Below are 15,455 nucleotides of genomic sequence, written 5' to 3'. Positions count from 1 at the left end.
GGCCAGGGGAGCCCAAAGGTTCAGTTCATTTTATTTTTTTTATTTTTATTTTTTACAGTGTACATTGTTAAATAACGTAAAGAAAACGCCTGTAATTCAGAAACAGATTTTATGTGGAAAAAGATACTCAAAGTGTAATATTAAACAAAATAATTTAACAGTTCAGTAGCATTAGTTTATTCCTCTAGACTTCAGTTATTCATCCACAGGAGGGGAGGGGGAGGGGGGATCAATGGTAAATAAAACCAGTTCTTGCATAACATTAAGTGAAAAAACGACCTCAAACTTCGTAGACCAAAATTAAATAACCACGTGCTGCATCCAGCCAATCGGTTCCCCTGGCATGAACCTTCGTTCCCCTCGTTTCATCCCTGCCTCAGGTCTGCCACTGCTCCCGTTCACAGAGCTCACCTCACCCCTCACACTGGGTGCCTTCAGGAGACCCCTCTGTGTCCACCCTGCGACTGCTGCTTTCTGCCTCTTCCCCATGTGCCCACCTCAAGGTTCCTCTCTCCTGGAGCTCTACTCTGCGCTTCAGTTACAAAGAACAATCCCGCTGGGCCTAAGGAACTGGAGCTCACCCCGCTTGCTGTCACCCTCAGCCTGTACCCAGCCCTATTGCCAAACCTGCTGTAAAACAAGAGACAGGAAAGGAACAGAGCTCGAGCATTTCTCTGGAAAGACAAAAGAGTGAGGAGACAGAAAACTGCAGACAGAAAACTCCATATTAAGGCTCCAGGGGGGAATAGCGCTTCAGGAAGGAAACAAAACAGGCAAGTAACATCTCTGTGATGCACCAGCTCCCAGGATACTGGTGAGCTACTCCCAAGTACCAGGAAGCAGTACCCTCATCCTTCACAGCTTTCTGCAGCACTACAGGAATACTGGCTGGTATTATTCTTACTTTGAAGAGGAAACCAGTATTTGTTTCTTTAAATACGAAAGGGAGAATGACCAAAGCAGAAGGTACAGTACAGTTCCTAAGAGGTGACAGATAGTTACAGTCCTGGTACCAGCTTGGAATTTGATAAGAGTGAACAGAATCGTGAATCCTCCCAGACAGACAGAGGAAACTTCTTGACGCCGGCTGTTTCAAGTACATCCATTGCCGGCAATGGACGTTGCACCAGGACATTCCTGGCTTACATGGATTTTACCAAAAATTAAATAAAATTAAAAAAAAAACAAACCCAGAAAACAGAAAAAGCAAAGGTAAGCAAAGCAATCCCAGCAGACAGGCCCATGCCAGCGGGCAATGGCACCTCTCCCTCGAGCCACAACCTGACCAAACACCTTCACCACTTTGCCGGTGGAGTCTAACTGCATCTTCAGTTGGGCCTCTCCCAAAGACACACGTTCTCCCCATCCTCTGTCCATTTCCGATCCAGACCTCCTGCCTCTGCAGCCAATACTGGTGAGTCCTGCCTTAGCTTCACCTGCACCCCTCCGTCCCCCACCGCACCAGCCACCTCAGACCTGAGGACAAGCTTCCCCAGCGTATGCAACATGACTTCCCCCTCCAAACACCTACTCTAAACAGTAATGGTATCGCTAAAGAAGCTCTTAGGTACAAATGGTCCATCCTTCTCTGAGCCTGCCCTGGTCCGCCTGGGGGTCTGCTGGGAAGATGACGCTAACTGCAGAAGCAATAGAAGTCCAAGGCACTAAAATATCCAGCAAGCATACTGGGAGAACAGACAAGTATTCAAGTACATTAATTTATACAATTTTACATTCACATTTATTTATCTAATACAATGAAAATACAAAGGAAAAAGTTAAAGTGTCTCCAATAAGTATAAGGATATAGCTAGCTTTTTTTCCCATTTTTTTACGTTTTTAACCCTCTATATTCCACTCATTTTTAAACTACTGTTGTCCAACAACATTTATATATCACAGTGTTTCCACATCAAAACTGATGGTAAGTACATGTCCGCAGGGAACTTTAAAAAATTCTTTTAAACAATTTAAATTGCTCTAATGCTGCAGTCAAAGCTGTTAATATCTTACTTAAAGCAGTAATGACCTATAAAGCACGGGCTGCACTGCAAGTCCATTCGTGTGCCCCACCATTTCGGAGCCAGATACGATTGACTGGGGAAAGGGAGAGGAGGGGGATTTGGACAACTTTTCTCCTGGTCTTGGTTCTTCAGGGAGAGATGAGAAGCGTGCTAAAGCCTCATGCTAGGATTTAGCTCTCCCACCTCGACACGTGTGGATTCAGCCTCAAACTAGAGAAAAATTATACAGCAAGACTGCACGAACTGACCCCGTGACTTGTCTTCACAACTCTTGATCCCGACAAGAGCAGAACCCCTGGGTCAAAAGCACTGCCCCATCATAAGGATGCTGATCATCCTCCTCCCCCTTCAAGGTGTGCGGGGAAACTCCCTTTACAGAGAGTTGACAGCAATGGTTGGAAAAGAGAAATTCATTCCCAGTCTGGCAAGCTACCAGTTCATTGCAGCACTAGGAGTTGATACAGGGCCCCATCCCCCTCCCCATGTCCTGTCCCGAGGTCTAAGCCAGCAGGGTCTCCGCGCATGGCTAAGTGGTCCGCAGGTTGGAGCCTGGAGGGTTGCTGATGGATTTTTGCAAGTTGCTGATGTTGAAGCTCTGCAGAGATGCGGCACCAACGGGCTGGAACTGGCCGAGCGGGGGCTGTGCTGGACCACTCGTCGCGCTCCACGGAGCGGCAAAAGACGCTGCTGGGTAACCGTACTGCTGCGGAGGGCACATCGCCTTTGTGAAGGGACCTAAAGAGGTAGCTGATGCTGCAGAGATGGGTGTAGCACCCAGGGAAGATGTCATAGAGATACAGAGCTGACCTGGTGCTGAGAATTTTCTTGCCATTCCAGGGCCCTGGAAAAACACCCAACCCCCAAGAAAAGTTACACACCTGTGCTTAAAAACCACAGGTTTCCCCTTGCTCCAAAAGCCATTCCCAATGGATATTGAAGAGAACGCACTGTGGCTCTCCTCTTCGGTTATCCCCCTCCCTCCCACAGCAAGTGATACAATCCTGCATATACATCAAAGACAGAGCTGACAGCTTTCTAGAACAGCTGTCCAAGCTCCACAGCAAGCTGTGTTTACTAGCCCAATGAGACAGCACTGACACACTTCCTTACCCTAAACATTCACAGATTACACCTTACCTCATAGTTGCTATGCCCTTTGCCAACTTTCTTGCCAGAGAGGTTCATGGCATCTCGGGCCCAGTTATCTACCAGCTTGTGCAGGTCATCTGTGAAAGTCCCTTTCCGGCTTGAGGCAATAGCAGTAGGCTGAGGCTGAGGCGCTTGGCTGTTCACCGTAGCCCCGACTGTATTAGTGCTGCTGGTCCCTACAAGTACAGAAAACAGGGAATCAAAACTTAGGTTAAAGCTCATCTTTCTCTAAGTAAATGTAATAATTGTGGTAATGGTACATCAATAGAGAGCCAGTTAAAATGCCATGCAGGTTAATTCTAAGTTTCAATCCCAGGACACACGGAAGTGGGAACTACAAGGTCTCCTACAGGCATTTTCCCAGATTAAGAGTATTCCAGAGATATGTTTACTTCTCAAGACATGCTGCAAGTAGTCATCTTAAGAGAGGAATGGTAGCAGCCTACAGGCCTTTGTAGAGAAAAAAGGAGATTAGATTTCAGCACTGAATGACAGCAGAGCCACATCATTCTCTCATCCTGCACCTCTTAATTAGCAGCAACCACTACTGGCACAGGTCAATTCCACCTTGGAGGCCAATGCCGGATGCTGAAAAAGGAGCAGTAAAATCAGCATCAACAGCTGCTCTGTAGCAAATTATCTGCACTTTGTAAAATGAAGACAAAAATTCTCCCAGATTACGTAAAAAAGCCACAGTGAAAAACAGCAACTGTTGTTTCCAATAGCTGCCATACTTGTGTTCTTGAGGATAACCAGATGGGACTGTCTTCATCCACCAAAGAGCCAGGATCAGCAGGGGAAGTCTGCACTGCATTAAATTTTGCCTCTGAAAGCATTTTTTTGCCATTATGTTCACATTTCCTATGTCAGAAGAACAAGCATTTCAGATGCAAACAACTAATAGAACTGAAAGAAGGCAGAAATGAGAGTAGTTCCTCAGACATATTTTGACAAGTTTTTCTATTTGCTGGGTTGATTGTAAGAACACACAAAAAACCTCTTCACAAATACCAGGTTTCAGTTCTGCTACAAAGCTTGCTGAACATTACCCTGCAGGAAAAATAAAGCCTAGCAGCTTTGTTTTGGATAGCCTCACTATCCTCCTCCCACTTACAAACAAGCTTCTGCACTTGAATTCAGGCTTTTTAACAGCACACTTCATAACAGCAATCAAAGAAACTGCGTGCTATCGAGTTCCCCAGCAGCATGGCAAAGTATCCTCATGTTCAGATGTGGGAGCAATGGTTAACCACTAGGGCAGACTTCTTCTGAAGAACATGGTAAAGGCAGAATGAATTTGGATTTCTCAAATCCATTTTGTACAAAATCAAACGACATCATCAGCATCTGGCCACAGCAGTGCTAACCCAGCACTCCTTGCAAGCGCAGCATCCTCACCTACTTGGTTCTCAAAGTTCCTCAAACATTTCTGCCTGCTCACTCTGCAGACTGTAACTGGGAAATCCATGGAAACCTGAGCTTATGGCAGACATCTCTAAAGAAAAAATATTAAAAGTGGAGCAGCAAAGATGGCAGCAGTGAAAACCATCTCTCTGTTTCAAAGGCTAAATGACAGTCGCTGTCTCTTGCCTGACAGCTACTTCATCTGTTTCACTTTCCCTGGCTATCAGCCACATTCCTTGCAACCACTGTATCAAAGAAAGAACTGGCTCCAAATCCCTGCAGGAATGTTTCATATCGAGGAGTGAATTAGGAAGGTGATGTACTTACTATGCAGGACAAACAAGCAAAGTGTTACTGCCTTTAGTAGTGTTGAGGAGGGAAGGATATGTAACCCTCTCACCAGTTCCAGCTCAGGCCTGGAAGTGGTTCCCGGTCTGGGTGCCCACAGGAGGGGCAGCAGTTGTTACAGCAGGCAAATGCATGCAACAGTATACACGAAAGGGAAATAAAAGAAAAAGGTTCCCTAACCAGGGTGTGCAGCTTCAGCACAGATGAAGAGTAACAGGAACACATGGTAAGGTAGCAAGGGAAATCTACAGTGAAATAACAACAACCTTAAGCATGTATCATGTAGAAAGGGCTTAGAATACCATTACTTAATAAGAGCAATGATACAAAAGGTGAAATTAAAGACAAATGAGGCAAAAGCAAGGAAGGGGTACTCAGGGGAAGCTGCCAAAATCAGTAACAATCACATTCCACTGTGAGGGCTCATGCAGGGATTGACACACTTGCTCCCATCCTCTTCATGATGGCCAGTATCTGCTTTTGGTATTTTACATTTCCACTTCAATCAACCAGCACACTGGTTCCTGGGCCTATGCTGGAGGGCTTCCTTAGGCCACAGAAGGGAGAGAATTAATTGAGGTACATACTACAGTGCATTCAGCTGAAGACCATTTAGAAAAGTTTAAGTGGATGTGGTTCAGGGTGGGAAAGGTGGGAGGTTGCAAGAGCTTTGTCTCCAAAAGCCATTTTGTTAGGGAGCCCCTATCTCAGGTCACTGACAGACCAGCCTACACCATTATAGGTGAGCTATACAGTCACTAAAGCTCCCACATAATGTCAACTTAAAAAACGACTTCTCGGGAATTTCACATTTTAGCTCTGATGTAGTCACTATTGCAGAAACTGCCATCCAGAAGAGTCTGATAAGGAAGTGCTTCAACTTATAGCATTCAATGGAAACAACCCCTCACATTCCTGCTCGGTCACAGCAGCCATCCCCAGTTCTGCTCTGACATGAAGGATCTGAAGTGAAACAGGCCTGCCTCTCTCTCTCCAGCTTGCTACCATTAATGCCTTCATTCTGCCCTTTTATATTTACCCCATGTAAACCAGCAGCCAAAGCAACACCTTTATAACAATCCTGAATGACATGAGCATATGCAGGCTTTTCCTACCATCTCTTACTTTGGGAGACGCACTGGAGATCTCTGATGGCTTACTCTTAAAATGTTGAAGAGGTATCTGCAATTGGATCCACCACTGAGGTGGCAAACCCCATCAGATCTGCAAACAAACCAGCTGCTCAGAGGTATGACCTTAGCACATTACGGTGAGCAACTGACCCCAGTGCTCAGTTCACTCATTAAGCGATGAGCAGAGTTCCACAGTGAAGGTGAGGTTCTGCCTTGCCTCCACTTGTCTGTGAGAGTAATAGCCAGACTATTCAGTATACTGACAACAGAGTACACATTATAGGGCATAACGTAGACAGACAGATGCTGTGCTGGAGACAGAGTCAGGGAGGTAAGGCTTCAGTGACCAGAAAAAGCTGATGAATAGCTTCACAATCAGGAATCGGAGATAACAGAAATAAGATAATTACTACAGAGCTGGTTGCAAGGACAGACTTTTTTCACCATCTTCCCTGAAGCACAAAGAGAGAGTAATTTGTTAAAGACAAGAGAAACAGTGAGAAATGTTTAGTATCAGGAAACAGTACAAAAAGCTTGGTGAGAAACAGAGGACACAGCACTGCAGGGCTCCTGGAGTCACTACTCAAGGACATTCCCAAAGGAGGAAAACCCCAAGATTAGTCAGTTGTGCTTTCAGAAAGAGAAGAGGCTCAGCCTCTTACATTTATTCTTCCCAAACTATAATGAAGAATGTCAGTATACATTACTGTCACAACTGGCTGCTATGCCAAAAGGAAAAGCAACTACATCTTCCACGTTTGTCAGGATGTACACAGCATTTTACAACTGTCAAAGTCTGACCAGTTTACAACATGAGAAAGATTTATTTGAAAGGCCAAGTGCTTTTAGTTTGCCACCTTATGTTCTCAGATCTGTGGAATGGTCCAGGCACTCCTTGCCAAGCAGTACCACTCTGTTTCTCCAGCTGCACAGTTAAAAGCATCAATTACTGCACTGTTTCCTTAACACTGCTGATTCTAACCCAGCATCTTCTCCAGTTGCCACTCTCCACAACAGTCTGCAATAGCATTTCAAGGACAAGACTCCAGGAAGCAAGCAGTAAGCTGAGTGACAGCCAAGCTGCGCCATGCCAAGCATTACCTGCTTTTACAGGACAGCTACAACACACTTCTCAAAAGGAATCCATTTCCCTTAGCACCAGTCCCACAAGCAAGAGATACACATGCCAAAGTGCTATTACAGCCAGATGATGGTTGATTTGCAGCAAGCCAAGGCCTTGTAAGTAAATGATACTCATATATTCAGTTCATTGTCACTTTTAGAAACAGAATGGCTGCTCTTTATATTCCCTACACCAAAAAGAGCAGGCCACACTTAAGATGATATTTTTAAGTTAGCTTTAATAAAAATTTAACTTCTTCCAAGAAAGAAGCCATAAAACTTGAGATTGCAGATATCAGTGCACACCTGCACATTAATATACCCAGCATCTCAATTTGAGAAATTAAGTACTATTAGTATTTATATTCTCAAATCCAATGAAGTGGGATAGAGGTATTGCAAAACTGAACAGCCAGGAAAAATTCCTGCTCCCTCTGCCTGGGTCCCTTTCTCAGAGGATGGAGCTGGCTGCATTGCAGCTGTCTCTGCAGAAGGCCAGGCCCAGTTCCTGCACATGACACTAGTTCAGCTGTGCTACTACTGGCTGTAGCCAGACAGATGCTACAGATGCACAGTACTGTCATCCAGCGCAGTGACTGGAGCTCTTCTTACAGCACTTAAAGCTTTTTCATATAAAGTCATTCCAGAGGGTAGGAAATAAATGAACGATATTTAAAGGGTCCAGCCTGCAGAAGCAGCATGGAAGGTGTTGCAGCACTGCCAGTAAAAAGCACCACATCAGCAGCCTCCACTCAAGCGCATCATTACTTCAATCACACCAGAAGTTTGAGGCTCTCTTGTAAGTTTGGCCTAATGCAACTACAAATGAAAGGATTCTGAGAAGAGCTGCAAGGTAACTTGTGAGGGTTAACATTATGTCCAAAGATGTCTGTTTGCCCACCTTTACTGCTATTAGGTGAACACTTAGTGTATCTCCAATTTACAGTAAAAGCTTCTAAACCTAAGCCCATTAGTAGCAAAGGATCTTTTGAGTTTGCCTGAAAATATAAGTATTTTTTAAAACCCTCAACACTTTAATCTTTAACAATCCACCTGCTAATGAACATAAAGTCAGCATTAACTGCCTACAGGTGGCATCAATGCTCTACAATGTAGTCAGTAGTACTGCTGAGAACATACATGAACATGCACCACAAGCATGCTGCTGGAGGAAGTCAGCATATTATATTCCCCCATCAGTTACAGCAGTGTCCAACTAAGTAATAATTTGGAAAACAAATCTTCCTCACTGCTCCATGAGAAAGATTACCTCACTTCCCAAGTCTGACGTCAGCTAACATATGCTGAAGCGTAATTCCTAAGGCAAGCCAAAAGAAATGCCTGCTCAGCTACAACTTGCTAACTCTACCCAGTTCCTGCCACCTCACTAACTGTCCTGAAAGTTTCCACCAAATGGAAATGAGTACTTGTTATTATGTGTTTAACAACAGACAATACCTAACACGAGAACCCAAACTCCTAAAGGTGTGTGAAGAGCAGCTCAGCTGAGCCATGGGATGGGACCGAATAAACACAAGGTGGGAGATTAGAATGGGCTGCATGAAACAGATCCAAGCAGCAGGAAAAAAACCAAACAAACGAGAAGACCAAACAAAAACAGACAAGGAAGGAGTAAAGGTGTTACACACAAAGAGCCAAGCAGGGCGTACTCAGAAATCGGGTCCTCCTGCCACCAGGCTTGAACGTCACTCTCTCAGATGCACAGTTAAACTTCGCACAGCCTGTGAGAAAACAACAGGAAGAACAGAGAAAGGAGAGGAGAAGAGACAGAACACCACTACAAGATGTTAGCAACTTGAGGTTGAAAGGGTGAAATGCATTAACATGACACACAAGAATAAGCCTCATATTGGGGGACCAGAGAGCATGTAGACAATATATGGAGTGAAGAGACTCCCTCTAATACCTCCAGACATGAGGCCAAGTCTGCTGTGTTACTCCCTAGGACATAACCCAACAATAAGGTTACAATCTATAGGAAAGCCAAATTCAATTCTAACGCAGTACTGTGCAACTCTAGATACATGGAGATGATTCATGTAGCTCTGACATACTTGAAAGAGTTCATTAAAAAAACAACTCTACAGAAAATTCTTCCAAAAAGTCTGTTTCCATTTTCTGTCTGTACTTCTCCAATTTCAGTAAAAATACATTAGAATTGATATATTCAGGCAGCCTGTGGCAAAGCTTTTCAAAGAGGTGCTCAAGGAGATAAAAAACCCCAACCCTGGAACAGCAAAGTTCAGAGAAGCAAAGGAATCAAGCTGTCATTCCCTTAATGACTGGCAAACAAAAAAGCTCTCCCTAACAAATAAATCAGAGCTGTGTCTGAGAAATAAATATATTTGATAACATACTAATAACAAGCAATCCACAAGTAACTTGAGTGAATTAACAACTTGTTACTCCTACCATTCCATCCTCCTACACTCACTCTCCCTTCCAGGATAATTGTTTAACCCATGAGTCTTTTTACCATTTGTTGTTAAAAATTCCACTGACAGAAACAGCCAAAGCAGTCCAGAAGTCCAAAAGGGCTCTGAATCTTAAGAAATTTCCTACCACTTCAATTATCTGTAAACATCAAAGATGCTCTGCCCCTTCCTTGGTCTCACTTCACACTTCCAATCCCCCATTACCGTCTGTCTCCTCATCCTTTCAGCCAAGACCCTTCCCCCAGGTCAGCAGAACATTGCTCATCACCACAACACTGCACTCTCTTGCATTCTCCTTCGTGTTTTCATTACAGCAGAGAAGGCCATGCACTATGCATTCATAACAACCTCACGCTTCACCTACATGTGCAGACAGAAACCTAGTTGCAAAAAAACCCCACTGTTATCAGCCTCCATGCATAGGTTAGAGGCTATCAGTCTGATTTTCCTGATGTATTAAAAAATCAAGTGTCATCAAGTTGGTCATTTGTTCACCAGCAACAAAGGTGCAAGACTCAACACTAATTCCATTCAAAGTCTTACCTTGGCCTGGTGCCGAAAGGCTTGGTACCGAAAGGGCACCATCACTGGTAAAGGCAGAGTAGAGATTTTCACTAGAAGGTGAAGGTTTGAGGGGCTGTAACAAATGGTTCTGCCCAGTCTCTGGCACGCTACCAGGGGGATGAAGAGTCTGCTGGGGGGGCAAGACCGATGGTGCACTTTGAGCTGACAGATTGCCTAGAAGAAGGAGGAAGGCAAAAAGTAATTCAACCTTTCAGCTTCCCCACATCATTTTCAAGGCTTTGATTGTTGTTCCCCAAGGACAGGAGTAAAAACAGAGGAAAGTCTGACTAGAACATTTACTAATGGAAAAAAAAAAAAGGTTATCACCATTTGGTCAAGCATGACAATCCAGGCAAGAAATGGGTAGGCAGGCAGAGGGAACTGCTCCAGTTTCTGGGAAAGCATTAAGACTAGAAAAATTCTTATTTATTAAGTTTTAAGGCTCACTGTGTTAGCTCACTCACATGCTCACACACAGCTCCCAAATCATGTAACAAAACCAAAGTGAGCATCCAGGGGGGCTGGATACAGAAACTGCAGCATGACGTGTGATTACCAAAGTGAATGTGCAAAAAGCAGCAACAAATACTCCTGGTCACAGTACTGGCCCTCCAATATTGTTTACTCGATGCTGCAGGATTTGACAGACATCTACAATGACCCAGCAAGCACCTGACACCCAAATAATTCAAACAGAAACAACTATTTCTGAGTTCTGTTGATTATAAAAAGGGTTTTAGTAAGAGAGGAAGCCTTGACAACTGGAACAGCTTCTCAACTTGTAAGTACAAAAAACTGTAACTCCATTAAATAAAGATCTCTCCTTTAACATCTATCAGCTGTGGCTAAGTTTCTGATGTGTAAGGTCACAGAAACACTGTGCTTAAGTGCTACTAAGGTAGTGAAAATCACCAATCAAACCACAACTTTAAAACTGCTCTTACAGAACAGCATCTTTCAGCAGATTACAAAAGTCACAAGCAAGACTGTCAAATAGCAAATGCAATTCCAAAAACGATCCAGTAATCCAGGTGGTGAAGGAACTGGGTCACACCAGACCCTCCCCACACAAAAGACAGAGACAGACATAGATCTAGGAATGAAAGATGTACTTGCCTGTCTTACCTACTCAAAAACTTGAAGTAAGTCTCACCTGATAGCTGAGGGCTCTTATTTCCCTGTGAGCTGCTACGACTGGACTTGCTGCCTTTTCCTTTAGTAGGCCGCCTTCTCCTTCCTGAAAGTGGTGCAGCTGGTGGAATAATTACTGCAGGTGGGGCCTTTCCCAATTTCATGTATAGTGACTCAATCTCCTGCTTCTGGCGACTCTGCAGCTCCTGGATTTCTTTAAGGTGCCTAACAAGTTAAAAACAGTACGACTTACCCACAATTCTATGTATATACATGCATACATACAATCCCTGACCTCCAGTGAAGCCTGACCAGCTTCTTTGGTCAAAACCTCATTAACATTTAAAGATGGAGGAAATAAATTTTTACCACAAATAACCACTGAATGCAGATGGTGGGACACTTGCCATTTTCTGCTGTGCTCTAACCCTGGCTAGAACTCCAGCACAAAGTTCCCAATGCTGTAACCACAGAACCAGGATAAACGGAAGTACAAAAAACCCATACACCTACACTGCAGAAGATCAACTAATTTGGCACTTAAATGCTACAGGAATAGCTAGATTACTCATTTTCTGAGACATACGGCCTTGGAGACATCTACATTTGTATTTGCCTTAAGGGTTTGGTTTTTTTTTTTTTCAGAGCAGTTGCATACACAGGATTTAAAATCACCAACTGTGCTAAAAAAAAAAGTTTGACTTTCAGTATAAAATTAGCAGGACACACTGCTCAACTTCCAATTCTTTTTTCCAAGCCAACAAGGACCCTTCAGGAAAAGGAGAATGACTGGAAATGCCAGAAATGCACATCAGCAATACAGAGAGTTGCGTGTTATTTTCAAATGAGACACGCACTATTCACCACTAACTACTAAACTTCAGATTTATGGAAGCTTTGCATATCACTACACTCTTATCCACAGTGCAGCAATCAATCTAAACACATACAACAAGGTCACAGGTTAAAAAATGAAGCACAACAAACACTCATTCACCTTTTTTGTCATAATTGCGTACTACTACTTTCCTACTAAAAAACAAATCTTACTTCCCACCAACACTGACTATTGGTTCTAACACTTATCAAAGTTTGAGTCTTTTAAAGTTTACTTTTGTTCTTTGTGAAAAGTAGAATACAGATGAAATTCACATTAATCCTGCTACATATATTTCAGACACAACCACACAAGGAATAAAAGCCTTACTTCTCCCGTAACCGACGGAGTTCCAGCTTCAAGTCTTCATCTTCAATATCTGACTCATTGTCACTGCTCATGTAGGAAGAGTTGAATGAGTTGCTAAGGCTCTGAACAGGGAGGCTGATCTTTGACCCCATGGGCTGGAGGGAGTCTGGGCTCCCCGAGCCATCATCCAAATCCTTAGCCATCCCGCTTAAGAAGGCAGCCTCTGGATCAGAGGACGGACCATTCATGTGTGGTGACTGCCTCGAGTCCAACTCTGTTTTTGGAGCTGCAGCTGAAGAAGCAACTTGTTCCAAGCCCACAGAGAGAGGAAGAGTCATTGGCTCTTTCTCTGCACAGCTGACCTCATCCTGAGTCTTTGACACTGAAAAGCGCCCAACTTGATCCATTGTTGTTGTTACCTGAAAGCGCCCAACCTTAGTAGGCTGACCAACATCTACTGGTAATTGCAGCACAGGAACTGTCTGAGGAATACTATCTACCACATCCAAGGAAGAGTCAACAACAGCCTCGCTTTTCCGACTGCCAGCCTGCTTTACCAGTGTACTCTCTGGGCTACTGCCAGAAAGAGATGAAGAATCAGCAGAGGTTGTTTCAAATGGCATTGGCTTAGTTTCAGGTTTGTCGCCCTCTTTTAGCACATCATCCACTGCCACAGACACCTAGAATAGAAATACAATCATACAGGCTTTCTTAGTTCTTCCTTAACACAATGCTTTTGTTTAGCTTAATAGTAAGATACATCTGAGGGAAAAATAACTCATTTCCTTGGTATGCCACAAAGCAAGCTACTGCTTCCCTCCAAGTAACACAGTGCCACACAAAATAGTACTTCTAAGCAAACTGGACGATTAATTCCAAGAAACACAGCAGATTCAGAGGGGACTTCCTTCAAAAACAGGACATTCTACAGTGAACACATCAGCACTGTTAGCCAAAAGAGCAGCTAGCATTAAGACCAAGGCCAACAGTTACACAGCTAAAGACTGACATGGTAAAATGCTGTATTCACAATGCTAGACCTACATGATGGAGTGCAATCTCTGCCCGGAATGAAAACAGCATCCACACAAAGCACTGCATTCATAAGCTCAACACAGACATTTTTCTCCCCACAGAAAAATCCACCATGAGGCCCACTTTGCTGGAACTATGCAGGAACTACTCAAATATCCTGTATCGACAACCAAATGAGTTTAACATCTCCTACCTGAAATCTTCCCATCTTAAGAACACCAGCTCCTGCTGTGGTAGCCGTAGCACTGCCCTCTCCACCACATGATGCTGAAGGTAAGGAAAAAGAGAATGGGATTTGAAGAAAATGAGCAACCAACTATTTGAACTCCAACTGTTTCTTTTTATCTACTTCAAGCTCAAATATCAATTAACTCCTAACAGGACTTTACATTCATGCAACCTCACCTTCTTTTAGAGTTTACCATAGAGAATATCAAGACATGCTGTTAAAATGAAATATTCTCCTATCAAGATTCCCTGCCCAGTACACTTGCTAGAAGTACACTTAAAGATAGCAGTAAAAAAAAAAAAGCACATGCTGATTTCTAACAGGGATGTGAAAATAGCCAAAGGATAAAAAGCTTGTTTTAATTCAATACCCACACTGACTACCTACACTTCACAAATGCCAGAGACAACTTATTAATAGGAAAGCAGCAAGTTGAAGAAATGCTGTAAGTCACTTTACTCAAAGCAGGCTGCCTGAAGCTTTCAGAGCTGGATTCTTAGGGATCAGCTCCTAATTTTGCTGCTGTATACACTGGCAGTGTAAGGTTACAAAGCTGAGAAATAACATTCTATTTTAAATGAGTTCTATTAGACAGCTTGTTGTGTTTATTAAGGAAGGTTTCTTTATTTTTACTTTCTATCTAAACTTCAGCAGACAAAACCCAACTAATTTTCCACCAAATAAATGAGTTCTGCAATACAGTTCACTACCAGTATACCAAATGCCAATATATTATTTTCCTGCTGCTGTTATTAGCTTTTGCAGGTTTATCATTGAACTTCAGAGGCATAATAAATGTTTTCTAGATAGTTACTAAATAATTTTAGTATCACATTAACTGTTGCTTTTTAAAGGAACTATTAAGGGAATATTAACAGGAAAAGTTAGCAGGTTAACCTTCATTTCTTTATCTAAATGGAAAAGAAAAACTCTTAGGCCAGGAACAAGTATCCTACACAGAGAACACAGCACAATAATGCAAAATGAGAAGTCTTAATGTTGTTGCCGGGAATATTAACCCAAGACAGAAAATTGTTCCTTCAAATCCTGAGGTTGCACCTTATCAGCATACTGGAGATTCTTTGCAAGACTTAATTTAGCATTTTGGACAGCTTTAAATCCTAAATGAGTAATTATAATATACATACATCATTTCACTCTCCTGGCCTACAATGGAAAATTTCAGTCTTGTTACTAAAAACTAAAATGATCCTTCAGGAATTGCCACCATATGATTTACTAAAAAAGGCTATATCCTTCCAAGTTGTTAGTCTGTTCAATTTTAGATCATATCTGCATGCTGACAACGCATCTGAAGTAATCAAGCCTGTCTTACCGTCCTTCAGAGATTGTGTTGCTGTGGACACCAGTCCGGTAACCGTTGTAGATGCTACTGAGGGCACAGACTACAGGTTCGAGGGGGAAAACAAAGTAAATTAAGAGAATCAGCAATTTGTTTGAATGCCAACAAATGCACCATATAACTTTTCACATAATCTTTACTCCCACCAGGATCAGAAGTATGACCCACAACACAAATGCAAGAGTTTTTAACCTCCAAAACAAGCAACATTAACAAGAGATTCTGCTCGCCTTACAACCCCAAGGCTGCCAGCAGAACATCTTTTGCTTTGCAGAAGTCATATAAGTAGCCACTTGGAGATCACAATGTCA

The 15,455-nt window shown here is 43.0% G+C and overlaps 1 protein-coding gene across 3 annotated transcripts in view; it reads right to left on the bottom strand.

The window, feature by feature from the left end:
- Positions 1 to 15,455, bottom strand: part of WNK1 (WNK lysine deficient protein kinase 1) — a 105,832-nt gene continuing 90,377 nt past the window's right edge. For all 3 annotated transcript variants that reach the window (XM_031044929.2, XM_031044930.2, XM_031044931.2), the window contains 7 exons: positions 15,118 to 15,187; positions 13,746 to 13,819; positions 12,539 to 13,197; positions 11,354 to 11,556; positions 10,180 to 10,374; positions 3,162 to 3,349; positions 1 to 2,865 (listed from right to left, as the gene is read on the bottom strand). In XM_031044929.2, coding sequence (XP_030900789.2) covers positions 2,551 to 2,865; positions 3,162 to 3,349; positions 10,180 to 10,374; positions 11,354 to 11,556; positions 12,539 to 13,197; positions 13,746 to 13,819; positions 15,118 to 15,187 — 1,704 coding nt within the window. In that variant the 3' untranslated portion in view covers positions 1 to 2,550. The remainder of the gene's footprint in view (positions 2,866 to 3,161; positions 3,350 to 10,179; positions 10,375 to 11,353; positions 11,557 to 12,538; positions 13,198 to 13,745; positions 13,820 to 15,117; positions 15,188 to 15,455) is intronic.

This window comes from Melopsittacus undulatus, chromosome 5 (assembly GCF_012275295.1).
Source record: "Melopsittacus undulatus isolate bMelUnd1 chromosome 5, bMelUnd1.mat.Z, whole genome shotgun sequence".
Classification (NCBI taxonomy): Eukaryota; Metazoa; Chordata; class Aves; order Psittaciformes; family Psittaculidae; genus Melopsittacus; species Melopsittacus undulatus.
Note: the sequence above shows the minus strand (reverse complement) of the source record. Positions and strands in the feature narration are given on the sequence as shown.